This window comes from Anoplopoma fimbria, chromosome 13 (assembly GCF_027596085.1).
Source record: "Anoplopoma fimbria isolate UVic2021 breed Golden Eagle Sablefish chromosome 13, Afim_UVic_2022, whole genome shotgun sequence".
Lineage (NCBI taxonomy): Eukaryota > Metazoa > Chordata > Actinopteri > Perciformes > Anoplopomatidae > Anoplopoma > Anoplopoma fimbria.
The window spans coordinates 923,453-937,976 of NC_072461.1; the positions used below are offsets into that span (position 1 = coordinate 923,453).

The 14,524-nt window shown below is 41.1% G+C and overlaps 1 protein-coding gene across 1 annotated transcript; it reads right to left on the reverse strand.

Moving 5' to 3' along the window:
* Positions 1–5,803: 5,803 nt before the first annotated feature.
* arrdc3a (arrestin domain containing 3a) lies at positions 5,804–14,208 on the reverse strand. Its single transcript, XM_054610769.1, has 9 exons — positions 14,184–14,208; positions 13,738–14,037; positions 10,944–11,025; positions 10,661–10,808; positions 10,328–10,430; positions 9,884–10,140; positions 9,144–9,300; positions 8,906–9,048; positions 5,804–8,813 (listed from the first exon to the last, which is right to left on the reverse strand). The coding sequence occupies exons 2-9, from the start codon at positions 14,015–14,017 to the stop codon at positions 8,745–8,747; spliced, it is 1,239 nt and encodes a 412-aa protein (XP_054466744.1). The 5' UTR covers positions 14,018–14,037; positions 14,184–14,208; the 3' UTR covers positions 5,804–8,744.
* Positions 14,209–14,524: the final 316 nt, after the last annotated feature.

Below are 14,524 nucleotides of genomic sequence, written 5' to 3' on the forward strand. Positions count from 1 at the left end.
ACATTCCTCCCCTCAAGCTCTCAGAATAGAGCCAGCAACCACCATTGCTTACCATGGTGAGGAAATGCAGTAATCTGAGTTGCATAGCTTCACTTTATGTTGTGTGGTACATTTTTAACATAGAAGTTTGTTGCTAATGTCAGGCTGTCTTTGTGTTTCTCCTTGGGTCCAAATGTCATGCAGAGCCATCTGCCTTTCTTGCATGATTATGATAAGAAACACCAGCTCATGTAGTGTTGCCATAGCCATCGAACAGCTGTTTCTAACACATCTGGTGACGAGTTGAGACTTAAGATGGAACCTTAAAGGGTTAAAGAAAACAATGTGGATGCACAAAATACAGCAGATGACAAATGCTGGAAAAAATTTAAAAGTATTGAAACTAAGCCTTAAGAAAGCATTCTGTTTTCCTCTGCTGGCTGGTATGATGGTATAAGCAATGGCTCACAACCTACGCAACAGTATAGCTGTAGGCTTTCTAATCCCTCTGCAGCCTGAATAACAGAAATCAAATTGACGTCATTCTCCAATGTGTACTGAGATTGTTTTGCATGACTCTTTGAGCTCATTTACACCGGTCAGATTTGTTCAATGTCTCATCATATGTCTAATAACTGCATTGAGACATTAAGATGGCCCGGTTTTGTACATGCAGTATTTCTCTTCAGACAATTAAAATGACATCCTATATTATCTTCAGTCCTTTGAACCTGACCCCTTCCTTTAACTATGTCTATTTTTGCCATTGCAAAAAAGAATTGCACACTGTGCAGGACTCTTCCCAACCATGATGGCGGCAAGGTCTTGAACTTGTGCTGGTGTGGAAAAGCTGCAAACATGCCAGAGTAGTACAGCGTCTGTGTGTGAAGGATGTTTTGGCGTTGGAATGCTGACCATGCTGGGACTTTGGTATGACAGAGATGGGAGTCCTGGCTTGGGAACATTGCACAGTGTCACTCCAGCTATCAGGTTCTCTGTCCATACTAAATGTGGAGGGCCACAACAGCCCATGCAGCTCCACTGAGGTTATTTAAAAGGATTTTCAATTAGCTCCGTCATCCTCAATTATACTGCGTCCACGTATCAAGGATGTTGTACTTTTGCAACTCGTAGCCGCTGCAAACTGTCCCTCTTTCTTTAAGGAACAAAAGTATTTTTGCTCAGAAAAAGAGGACATATTAGTGACGTGAGGAAAGACTCTGGAGACTTGAGGCTGAGATTAGATGGGGAATCTGCCATCTGTCTCTCATGGAGGGACTAACTAAAGGTTTGTTTATACTTGCACGTGACACTGTGGCGCAGGCCTCCACAGATTGCGCACAAGCTTTGAGCAAGCACAAGGGGTTTATGCTCAGTGCGCTGTTCATCGTAGTATTCTCCGAAACACAAGAGGGCTAACAAACAATGTATTGTGAAGAAGCAAGTAGACAGCGAGTGTAACCGTCAATATGCCATAAACCGAGGAGGAATTGATGCTTAATAAAGAAACAAAGGTTAAATATCCTGTAAATAATTTGATTTGCCTGCAAAATATGAACTCAATTATAAAATAGCTAAACACTCTATGTTCCTCCGACATGTTAATAGTGCTGTTATCAGTGAACTTTTGTTACAGTCATGTCTGAAAAGCTCAGAGCTTGTGTACGCAGTAACGACGCCTAGTTACAAAAATTCAGAGGTGTGCGACCAAGACACGACCAATTGTGGAGCCTTTGCTTTCAACGGCAACCTTTGATGACGTGATTTTCACCTCCCGCTGAATCCACTACGGCTAGTTTAAACCTAGCTTAGAGTTAAGTAGCCTAAAGACTGACAAATGACAGATACTGTTTATGTGCAGCAGCTGCTGTTGAAATGCATGCACTGTATCAATATTCATGTGAAATGTTTTTGCACTAAAATAACATTTTGACACGTGTCAGAGAGAGACGATCCAGGGACAAAAGGTCCCCGGTTCATCTTAATGTTCTCTAAGGTGAAGTCACAGCAGGGTAAACAAAGTGAAAGGCCTTGCTTTGTGTCATGGTAAGGCAGTCTCTCCTTTCAGCTGTCCATTGTGGTGCATTCAGTGAAGGTAAACAACTTGTTCCTGGCAAGGTCAGAAAACAGGCCAGCTTTGGGTGACAAAAAAGCAGCAGCCTCTGTTTTCAACCTCCTCATGCAGAAGTGCTTCAAACTGGAATGAACCAGCTGCTGAGAAAGATCATGACGAAAAAGCCCTTGAAAAAAAACCCATTGCTCTCCCCCTCGCCTCTCCGCTCAGTCTATCTGTAGCTTTATCTCTGTTCCTTTCTTTGTGCCTATAGAGAAAAACAGAGCGAGTCTGTACTCAGGACAGATGGCAAGCTGGCTGAAGTGCTGTGTGTGTGTGTGTGTGTGTGTGTGTGTGTGTGTGTGTGTGTGTGTGTGTGTGTGTGTGTGTGTGTGTGTGTGTGTGTGTGTGTGTGTGTGTGTGTGTGTGTGTGTGTGTGTTTGAGAGTTTGTGTTAGGAATGCCTGATAAAAAGCTTCAGTCTGGTGTTCTTTGATGGACTTACCCACAGGATGTACATGCCTGCAAATGCAGATCTTTTAAAAGAGATAAAGTATCATTCCTCATTTTGTGAAGTCCCTGTCCACTCATTGGTCTTATTGTTACTTCAGTTGTATGTCTGATCTTTACTGCGCAGAATTATGTCAAAGACTTATGTAAAATGTAAAGACTAGAAGGGTGTTTACACATTCATTAACAGAGAGAGCAACCTTTCTCTGTCTAAAACTCAAGGTGCAGGATACGCAATTGGGAGCGTTTCTCTGCCAACATGTCGCCAGCTGAGCCGTCGGCTTGTAGCTAACAGTGCTAACAGTAACAGACGCTATGGTTCCGCGACAACGCTGTTAGCCGGAACGGCGTATTCAGCTGTAACTGCTGTATGAGAGCGGTGCAGAGCGGGGACTGTGAGCTAACCAGTTGGGCACGCTGACATGCACTAACACCGGTAAAAGCATGTGCAGCCAGCCCGGTTGTGTCGGTTGTTTTTAAATGTTGTTTATTTCTCCTTCAATAAGTGAGCAATGTTGCTGAACTTGAAGAAAATCTACAGCTTTCCATACCCAGCCAGTTGATGCCGAGGATGCTGGTGGTGGTTCTGGGAAAGAGGACCATAGGAAGCCTATGATCAGACAATTGGGATAGCTTATTGAGAATTATATGGAAGGGAAGTTACAGTTTGGCTTGAGACTGGCTTCGGGAAAAGAACAGACTGGTTAAATGATTTTGTCCATGGAAGAGGAATAACTGTACTGAATGAATTATTTGGATGTATAATAATTGGTTCTGGAGAAAGCACTGAAAGAAAGGTGAATAAATTGATTGGATTCTTTGAGAAATAGGATGTGTGTGTAAGCTGGGAAGAAGTAGCCGTCCTTGTTGAAATTTTCTTGTAGCTTCAATATTAAACCAACAATTCATGTGAAACATTAAAACAGTGAGATTAACAAATAAGCATGTGTGTTAATTATAAATAAACAGTAGCTCAGTTCTGTCGATTTTTCAAGTTATCAGCTGCAAAGGTCAGGCTGTATGACCTGGATGTGTGTACAAAGCAACTGAATCACTAACATTTTATTTTAAAGAAATGTTTTATGGGACTTAAAATGTCTGTATTATTTTTGGTTTGATCTTATCTGTCTTAATAAAACAGCTTTTCAGATACATTTATTAAGTCACATCCCTGTGGAGCCGTTCCTGCATTACTTTTTCGGACATGTAGTAGTTTTGGTTGTTCGATTGTTTCGAGGAATGTGTGGGTTTGCATCGATGCTGCGCTCCATGCCTCAGGGCAGACGTGTGTGTTTGTGAGTATTTTCTATTATGTCACAGTGATGATGTGGCACTGGCAAGCAGGCGTACAGGGGCCTCAGTCCAACCCCCCTGCCTATCTATCCTGAACGTGCCTGGTCACAGCTAGCTGCTGAGAACCTCTGTATCACACGGGCTTCTGGGTAGTGGGATTAGCTGGTGAGAGGAAACAGCTGAGCCCTGTGTAGCGTCAGCACTTGCTAATCAACACTCCCACCACACACACATATGCATGCTGCACCAATCTACACCCTACCTCAATAACCCCCACCTTCTTTTTCAGGAGAGGTCAGACTCCCACAAAGGCCATGGGCCCACAAAAGCCAAAGGGGGCCGGGGGGACTGAGGGGAGGACAGGAGGGGACAAAGGCTTACTGAAGTGCTTGGTCAAAGCTGACATGGCTGCTGAGTCATCACTGGTGCTGGCCCAAACTGATCATTTGCAAAGATCCCCAATAAAGTTGGTGAGCTGTGTTTTTAACATGTCAGTTTTGGGTAAATGTTTAGAAGCTTTTATTCCTTTCTTTATGATACAGTTGGAATAGCAATGACATTCATGCTTTTTCAGAGATCATTTAGTTCCAGCTTGACCTATGAGAATTCAGTACAATATTTTCGTTCAAAACAATTTCAAAACCACTCCGGGATTGGTAATATGTTTCAAAATGTTAAGTGCAACTGCTACAATTACAGTAAAATAACTACTTGCCAGCAAACAAACAACTTTACCAAGTCAAAATGCATTTGTGCAAATATGATTAAATAAAAGGCTAATGATTATGATGCTTGAACACTGAATTTGAGATTAGAAAAGATTATAGAAAATTGTCAGAACATTTAATTCTCATGCTGATACCTCCTCCGTCATCACTCTGCAGCAGAACCAGCATGTCCTTTCCTGTGCATGCATCCTTCAGCAGTGATCAATAAATCATGTGTTTTGTTTTATGTGGACCAGTGACTGTGGCTCACTTGGCCAGTAGCCATCGCCTCCTATCAGGTTTCATTGAGTTTCCTAGAGAGGGGTGCTGTGTTATTCATCCATATTTCTGCCAGTGCAACAGCTAAATTATAATTCAACTTTAGTATAACTATCACTTTGACACACTGGGTCATAATAAGCATCTGATTTATCACAAATTAGTTTAATATGAAGTTAACAGCTAACTCTGTCTTGTCTGCATTAAAAGATATGCGCTGCAATTTCAAAAATAGCTCTATTCTTATACAAGACACATTTGAGGAATGAGACTAAAACCAAAATGAGCCAGTTAATTATTTGGCACTTATTTTATCACTCAGACCTTAGGTGGTACTCAAGCACAGAGGAAGGTGCAGCTTTTCTTGCAGGCTTGGCCCCTCCTTGTCTGACCTGAGGGATCCCCACAGTAAACCCCTGGAAACTTAAGTCAACAAAGACCAGTGTGAACACGTACAAACAGAGTGAATTCTGTCCTCTGTGCCACGTTTGTCTCAAATTTTGGGTTGATAACAAATATTTCTAATAAGGGGGATGAAAATCTGACACTCGCCCTATAAACAAGCTAAAAATACAAGTAAGGTGCATTTTTTTTTTCAATGAAGTGGCAATTATTTGCTGCTTGTGATGATGTTTGACTTATTCAGTAAAAGTATTTCACTTTACTATCATGCAAGGCCAGGTGCAGTTTTTAAACCATCTCTAGGGGCAGTGTTGTACAATTTTTAGAGGATAATCTGGTCCGACAGAGTGGCAACCTGTTTGCTTCTAAACTGAAACTGTCATGTGCAAATAAATAGATCTGGGGTAAAGCAATAGGTAATGATTAATCATTTGGTATTCAGTTGTTGGATGTTTTGTTGTAATTATGTCAAAGACTGGTACTCAGACAAAACATTATCTTCGATAATTTATCAAGATGTTTAAAAGTGTACTGTATAGGGTGCATTTATGTAATTGTGCAGAAATTGGCATCACAGTTCATTGTAATTTAGAACAAAACGTTTATTCAAATCAAAAGGAAGAACTAGACATAAGGTTAAACCATTCAGAACATAGTATATTCATAGAATATCTATACATTGTCACAATTGACAGACAAAAAAAAGGATAAAAACAAAACATACAAATGGAGAATGAAGAAAATTCAGTGAGTGATATTGCACTTAGTTTCTAAAATGTTTCAGATCCCATTTCCCAGGTTCTTAATCTCTGAACATTTTAGTTCCTGCCTTTATTGGGTCAGGAGTTTAGCTTAGTTTTGACACTGGACTACTCTGCGGCCAAAGCAAATGGACTATGGAATTGACCAACCTGAAACAAATATGTAAGCTTATTCATTATTGTGTAGCTTGATTCAATTTCCCTAAGATAAAATCCAAACAAAGAACTGCAAACAAATATGTCAGGATCGTGGAAGAAGCTGCATGACTGCTATCCCATGTTACCTAAATGTTTGTCAGACGGGGGAAGGGTGCTGGTCAACAGCGGGCCCACTCCCCAGGCCTGAGGGGGATCAGACTGGTCACGGAGGTTGCTTGTTAAGCTTGGAAGCAAACTAAATCAATGCCCAGAAATACATGGAAAAATAAATTGTCAACCCCCATCAGTTTAAGAAAAATAGCACAACTGAGACGCCTGTCCAGGATGTAATTTGCTTGTAACACTTGCTTCTAAAAAGGACTTTTTTTTCCTCTTCCCTTTTTGTCCTTTTGAAAAAAACATGGAAAGGTTTAAAATATACAGATGTGTACAAACATAAGAAAAGGAAAAAAAAAGTTAACATAGACACTGAAAAATGAAGACTCATGATCAGGTCTTTTCTGTGTCAAGGCCACTAAGATAAGATCACTTTAATAATCTGCAGTTTGTCGATTTCTGTCAGAAGCAGTATATTTAGTCGCCAGCTGGATCTCATTAAGAGCGTGCGCACACACACACACACACACACACACACACACACACAACACATACAAACTTGTGTAAGCTACGTTTAAAAATGTAAACTTTAAAAAAGTCACTAATCTTCAAAAAAAAAAAAAAAAAAGTTAAATAATGCATTAACGTCCTACACTACACTGCTTAACTGAAATATCCTCTAGAATAACATGGTTGGTACCAAATGTTTTTTCTCCAGACCTTCACCACTGAACGCTTTTATGAATTATCATTTTCTTATCAAAAAAGTGCTGCTTTATTTTATTCCTTCTCGACTATGTCAAACCTCTGTTACAGCTGGTCTTTTGTGTTGAATGAGTTAGAAAACCAATGTATTACTCATTTCAACCTACCACTACTTGTTCTGACCAGTCTAAACAGAGGTTTAGCAACGTCCCCAGCTTTTCATTTGAGCTGGGTTTGCTCCTTTAATGCAGAAGCACTCCTCTTTTTCCGACTTTTTTTATAGCTTGCGTTCTGGCTTCACTGGTCTGGTAAAAAAAAATCTAACTGTTGGTTGGATGAACTGGGCAAGTGCAGCAGGACAAAAAGGGAATGTGATTAATCTCAGAAAGCTGCCTTGTTTTTATGCAGGTCTATTCTCTTGTTTTGGTAGTTAAAAAAAACAAAAACATCATTATTGTTAACAGTGCAATTTAAAACAAAAAACCTTTAACATTTTTTCTCTTTGTTTACCAACTGTTTGGCAATTGAGACGACCACCTGAGACAGTGCTTTTTGGGCAGTTTTGCAAGCCTGGCTTGCCCTGAGATTAGGAGTAGAGGGGCTGCAGGTAATTAGGGTGAGGGGAGTTCCTCCACAATGTACCACCCTCTCTGTTTCACGCACACACACTAACACACAGGCTCACACTTTTCTCTTTAGCTACAATTTGAGCGGCAAATGCAGGTCTGCAACCCTCCTAGTCCGAATCCAGAGCAACCTCAGCACAAGAAAGTCTAAAAGCTATTCTACGATTGGAGCTAAATACAAAAACTGAATAACAGAACTGAACTAAACGAGGAGGGAAGCCACACTTGGATCCAAGCTGAGGAGGCAACATCTTAAAGAGCTTTCAGATGGAGAGAGTGTGCTGCAGTTGTTGAAAAAGTCCAGTCTAGTTGTTTTAAGTCACTGAGGAAATGTCATAAGGAGAAAAAGAAAAATCTTAAACAAATTCAGTGCAGTGTTCTTGTCAGTCTTTTTTCCAAAATCAAATCCTGTTCTCAGCGTTGCTCAAATTTATGCAGATGAAAGTCTTAAAAGTTAAGCCTGCAGTCTCATACTCTTAGTCTGGCGCATCCTATTATTATTATTTTTTCAATTCTCATTAAAAAGAGCAACACAAATCAAGTAAAGAATAAAGTGTGCAAAACAAAACTCCGAAATGAGGCAGGAGGACCTAGTCTTTGCTCTGTTGTTGACTGCTGAATGCTCTCATTCATACAGACTGTGGTGGTTAGAACATTATTTTTCTCTCTGTCGAGTTTTCTTCAGGTGATTCTGCTGAAGCCGGGACATGATCAGTCCTCCTTTGTGTGAGGAGCCATGTCCGTATGTGCCACGAGTACAGAAGAATCAAGAGTTTAAGAGAAGCTTGGCAGGCCGGGCCTTGCTGATTCTTCATTGTCATTGTCAATACCATCACCAGGGCTCTCGCCACCAGTGGGCTTTTCCATACAGACTGAATATGTGTTCATCTGTATGCTTCCCACCCTCAGCAGGCTGACGCAGGAAGGAAGCGATGCCCCAAACTAGTGGCTCCTGTTTCTCTCGCTGAGGGAAGGCAGGAAATTATTTGTCAAACCCAAGACAACTGTAGTTATTTGTCCAAGTCTTTGTTGGTTGGTTGGACACTTTGTATTTCTCTTCATGTCAACAGCGTTGTGTAAACCTTGTTGTTGGAGAAAAATAAACAAAGCGGAGCCTCGCGAGCAGGTTTCTTTAGAGATCCCCAAGTCGGTCGGGGTACTTTCAGGAAAACCCTTCAGCGTGATGGACAGGCGTCGAGCCTGTGCTCCTCTGTACGTCTGGCATGATCTGGATTAGGATCGATCTGAAAGGGAAACAAGAAAAATAAGGTTTATTTATTGAAACACAGAGTGGATTTAATTTGGAATAAAAATATAAATGAACATTTGTTCTTACCTCAGAGTACAGAGGAGGAGGCTGGAAGCGGAACTCGTGAATGTAGGCGAAGAGAGGTCCGTCCAGCTCCTCGCGGGTCGCTGGGACATCCAGACTGCTCTGCCTCTGCTCTTCTGTCACAATTTCTGCATAGCTTGGAGGAGCTGCAGAGGAACAGAGAGCCATATATTAGCATTCTCGATAAGTATACTCAGAAATGAGTTATATATGTGAATCATGAGCGTGAGATTCAACCTACCTTCAGGTCTCTCAGGCAGACCCATTCCCAGCCAGCTCATGCTGCACTGGCTGCTGACACTGGAGGTACGGGAGCCGAAGGGGTGGAGAGGGATTGTCCCGATGACCAGGGGCAGGTTCAGGGACAGGTTTATTGCCCCAGGTATGTCCACGTAAACCTGAGCAAACACCACAGCAGGTTAGAATATGCAAGTCATTGTGAGGTATAATAAGTACGCTGCAATGAGCTCAGCATTCAGCATGAAATTAAACAGTTTATTAATCCTCTACAAGATAAAATACCATGCTAGTCTGGGCTAAATGGGTTGTGCAGTTGTTATGTGGGTCAGTGACTTGAGGTCAGTTGCTTATGCAGGTAGAGGTCACGTCTGGTGGCTGTCTGTTCGCGAGGTAAAGAGGTTATAAGCACTCTCAAGGCAGGTGTTACCAAAGATATTCTGGGCTAATGCTCTTAGCAGCATGTGGAGATAACACCTGGTGCAATCCAAGGCCAAGCTTTGGCAATGAGGGCTGAGTCAGCCAGGTGCTTTACCAGGAGAGAGAGTTGTTGGCTTACTGGGAAATAGTGATTGTGCACGGATAATGGTGCTGGGTAGTGGTGATAAAAAGGTAAAGAGGAAAATGTAATCTGGGCAGATATACTTTTTAGTTTTTGCCAATGATCTCTGGATAGAGGCACGGTGGCAATCAAATAGAGAAGGCGAGAGTAGAGTAGCACAAAATCTGTAAGACTGTACTCACCATAAGGGAGTACTCCACTCTGATAATGCTGCAGTCCAAGATGGAGGGGGAGACAGGTGGGATCTTCAGCATCTTGCCGTTCCAGGTCTCCGTTTTTCCCGAGGACAGAGACTCTCCCCGCAGGTTGGCCACCAGCTGCTTGACCTCCTTCATCTTCCCTTTGGCATAGAAGGTCTGGGTCTGGTAGATGGCTGCCTTTGGTACCACCATGCGGGATGAGCAGTTCTCAATCTCGGCAAAGATCTGGATCGACTCTCCTACAGATTCAGAGGGGGTAGGGGTGAGGTTAATTGACGTTTCTCTACATTCATATCAACGGTGGTCATCTTTTTATCTAATTTGTCATTTCTAATAAATGCTGTGATCTAAACAGTTTAATACTTCCATCAACGTATCAACTAACAATGTTATCAGTTGCATTATGAATCATTTACTGATCCTCACCTGGGGTGTATCCCTTCCTTTCTATTTTGGCACTTAGGGAAATAGGACCTGAGGTGCAGAACCAACAGCAAAGCGTCTTGTCTTTCGTGCCGGCCTGTGGTGACTGAAGAAAAAAAAAAGGAACAAACCGATGCATTAGAAAATATCTGGAGATTTCTCTTGAAAAACAGGGTGAATAATAGCACACAGACTATTCTGTTCCGGCTTTTCCATTGGGTAATCAGTCAAAACTAGAAAACATTTTCACTTTGACACCGAGTCTCACCATAGTCTGATGCCCCGAGTACAATGCCTCCCCGAATTAAAAGAAATATTAAAAAGTTAGGGGCTTACCAGCAATAATGGAGTGTTGATGTCAATGTGCTCAAAGACTGTGAATTCCTTCTTGGTCTTCATGGGCAGGAGCCATGGCCTGTGGAGTTCGGCCTTTACCCAATAGCGCACACTGCCATGCTTCCCTTCGAAAGAGGTAGCCAGAGGTCTACGGGAAAAAAGACAGGAGGAAAAGGAATAGAAAGGGGTTAAATTAAGTCTCACAAGCTCATATAGGCTTCAGCTGAATAATGATGATGTTGCTATTTAATCTCTGACTCAAGTGTAGTATTACGACACTTACGTCTGTGGAAGCTCCAGGCTGAATGCATACTCATGTCTTCCTGAATGGATAGTGGTGAGTCCTTCCTCAGAGTTGTCGTCGTCTGAAAAACAAGGAGGACAATATTCCAAACACATGTATACCATACCTTGGTAAAATGCTCTACGAAGGCATCTGAAAGTCATACCAAAAACACAGGGTGGGGGAGACAAAAGAGAATAGGCGGATTTTACTATCATATCTGTCTGTAAAAAATGAATGTATTGAGAGAAGAGCAGCAGACTAATATTAAGAGCAGACCAAATAAGTTGATTGTTTAAGGCACCAGAAACTGAGTGTGCAAGATAGTGCTTTTGTTTGAACAAAGAACTACAACCCAGAGATCCTATTGTGGCATGATGGAGATAAAATAGGCTATTATCAGGCAAACTGAGCTCTATGGGGCAACAATGAAACCCTAAATCGGTGGATAAATCTATCTCCCTACCAAGCACCAAGTTGTTTTCCATTCATCTCTTAAAAAAAAAAAAAAAAAAAGGGAGGAGAGGACCTTTCATAAAATGTTGTAAATTAACATTATGTTTCATTTACAAAACAACAAGAGTGTGTTTTAAAGAGCTTGGTGGACAGGCCGGCTGTGCCAGCTCAGCAGCAGCAGTGTGGTAAACAAGTGCAGAGCTGTCAGTCAAACTCCAGCAGGAGGAGACCGGCCAGAACCGGTGTGAGCAGCTTCCCACAGCTCTGCTCTCATGACGCAGTCACTGTGCGACAGGCCGGGTTACCACCGACAGGACGGGGTACCACAGACAGGACGGGTCACCACCGACAGGACGGGTCACCACAGACAGGTTTATCCACCTCAGCATCACAGGGAAGGTTTTGTTTTGTGTTCAAAGTATCATACTTGAAGATAAAGGACGTTGCAGATCGTTTATCTGCAACAATGTATCTCCTCAAGTCAAAACCTTCAGCCAGTCAAAACAACAACATGTGCTCCAGGCTGATGTTACATTTGGCCTTAACATGCACAATGCCTGAAATAATGACAGCTAGTCAACTGGTTCAACTGATACATTACATTATATTATATTATAGTCATTTAGCAGATGCTTTTATCCAATAAGTGTATTCAACATAGGTATTCAAGAGAACTACTAGTCACCAGAAGTCATAAGTGCATCTCCTTTCTTAAACAAGCATCTTAAAGCATAAACCAGAGCAAAAGTATAGTGCAGAGGCAAATTACTACGAATGCAATAATTGCAACAGACTAATATGAATATAATAAGTGCTACAAACTAATATGAATAGGATAAGTGCAGTAAACAAATATGAATGCAATAAGTGCAACGTCTACAATTTAGACGACTGCTGCAGAAACTAGATGTCCATCAAATGATGAGTAAATATGCTGCAGATAAAAACCACCAAGCTGAACCCAGACTATTACAAAGGCCCACATATGCATATACATATACATATACATATGCATATACATATGCATATATATACATATGCATATACATATGCATATACATATGCATATACAGGAGCTCACAATGGGTGGTTTCTACTATCTAACATCAACCATTCTGCAGATAAAGTTATATATCTGAAGCACAAAGAGCAATGCATCGTCATATTCCAACACAACACAAGAGGACGCATATGTTTAATGTTATCAGCTTTGAATGTATTTTACATCATGTATAGGTTTTTTTTCTGCAGGTGTTTTCTTAATTAAAAAGTTGCAGAATCGTGTGTCACTCACTAAAGAAGGTGACGTCATTGAGCCTCTCAGCCAATCACTGAGGCCGAGGGAAGGGCCTGGTCTGAACAGGATTGAACCGCTTTGAACAATGGGTGGAAACTTAAGAAAAGCTACAAAGAAACCCCAAATATGATGCGTTTCTGCATCGAAAATGTCTCACAAAGCTGCAGGTGCATCACTGCAAATCGATTCTCAATCGATCTGTGTGTCAAAATTGTGCCTAATTCTCTCTTTACACTTTGAAATACTGTGAAAAATAAAACAGGATGCCCGAGCTGCTGTCATTCATTGACACAAACAAGGAAGGATGGAGCCTCCTGTACCAACACATCACATCAAATACACTGACAAATAACCACATCTCTCAGTTTATATTATATATAATATATATATACATTATATCAGAAACAGTGTTATTAACTCTGTAGTTAATAACACTGTTTCTGAAATCCAGAGCACCAGATCCTCCAGATAACCAGACTATACAACCAGATTTTGTATAGTATGTGTATGTGTAGTTGTTTATTTGTCTGTGTAGTTAGATGTGTATTTATTGTCTGTGTAGTTGTATAGTATGTGTATTTATTGTATGTGTATTGTATTGTATAGTATTTATTGTATTGTCTGTGTAGTTGTATAGTATGTGTATTTATTGTCTGTGTAGTTGTATAGTATGTGTATTTATTGTCTGTGTATTGTATAGTATGTGTATTTATTGTCTGTATAGTATAATATGTGTATTTATTGTCTGTGTAGTATAATATGTGTATTTATTATTGTATGTGTATAGTATAGTATGTGTATTTATTGTCTGTGTCTGTGTATAGTATAGTATGTGTATTTATTGTATAGTATGTGTATTTATTGTATAGTATGTGTATTTATTGTCTGTGTCTGTGTATAGTATAGTATGTGTATCCATGGGGATCAATAAAGGAATATAATAATAATAATAATAATAATCCTCAGCCAGCACAAAGAGCATCTCAGTCAGTTTCTCTATAACTTCTATAAAACATAACACATATAAATATAAACTCTTACCTCTCTCATGCCCAATCAGAACATCTTTGTGGTTCAGGTATTCCACTTCCTCTGTGTAGTTCTGCGTGTATGCAGTGTTGGATCCAGCGTTTCTAGACTCAGTCCATCGCACCTTGGCAAACCCTTTGGCGTGTATCTTCAGGGACTTCACGCGTATCTCTCCGGTGACCTCGATGACCAGCCTCCCTGAGACGCAGTCCCCACTGGAGAACACGGGAACATTGCTGTCATTGAGACAGTCATAGCTGACTGTGAAGCTCTTCACCTTCCCCAGCACCATGGTGGGACACAAGGAGACACCTTGAGATAAAAAAAAGTATGAAAGAATGATTTCATAAGAAAAGAAAAAGGGGATGGAGTTGTAGACACTGATCAGTATCTCTGATCAGTGCTTTCTTAGCGAGCAGGTCATTGAGATGTGATGGATATAACAGCAATGCTGTTACCGTCCTCCTCTCCTCTCGGTCTCCAGTCAAAGACAAGGAAACCCCCGCAGATCAGCTCACTTTAAGCGACAGCCTGTGTGAAAAACAAGCTTCTGCACATGCGCAGAACTCCCACTGCCCCCTCCTTCCGCCTTCTGGAACAAGCAGGGAAGTGTGGTGAAACAGCTGAAAGACTGCACAAAGAAGTGTTGACCACAGTAGTGTTAGAGGTGAGACTTCACTAGTCATCCCAAAAGCCTCATTTCTATTGGTTTTAAGAGTTTAATGTGGAGTTGAGCTGCTGCAACACTTGAATTTCCCCCCATGGGGATCAATAAAGGAATGTAATGATTAATTTAAGG

What these genes read in the sequence shown, in the direction of transcription:
- arrdc3a (XM_054610769.1), bottom strand. Translation starts at nt 14,017, where the DNA reads ATGGTGCTGGGGAAGGTGAAGAGCTTCACAGTCAGCTATGACTGTCTC. An exon ending in AGCCTGGAGCTTCCACAGAC is followed by an intron (nt 10,809 to 10,943) that starts GTAAGTGTCGTA and finishes TTTTTCCCGTAG; the next exon opens with ACCTCTGGCTACCTCTTTCG. An exon ending in TCTGCCTGAGAGACCTGAAG is followed by an intron (nt 9,049 to 9,143) that starts GTAGGTTGAATC and finishes GTTCCTCTGCAG; the next exon opens with CTCCTCCAAGCTATGCAGAA.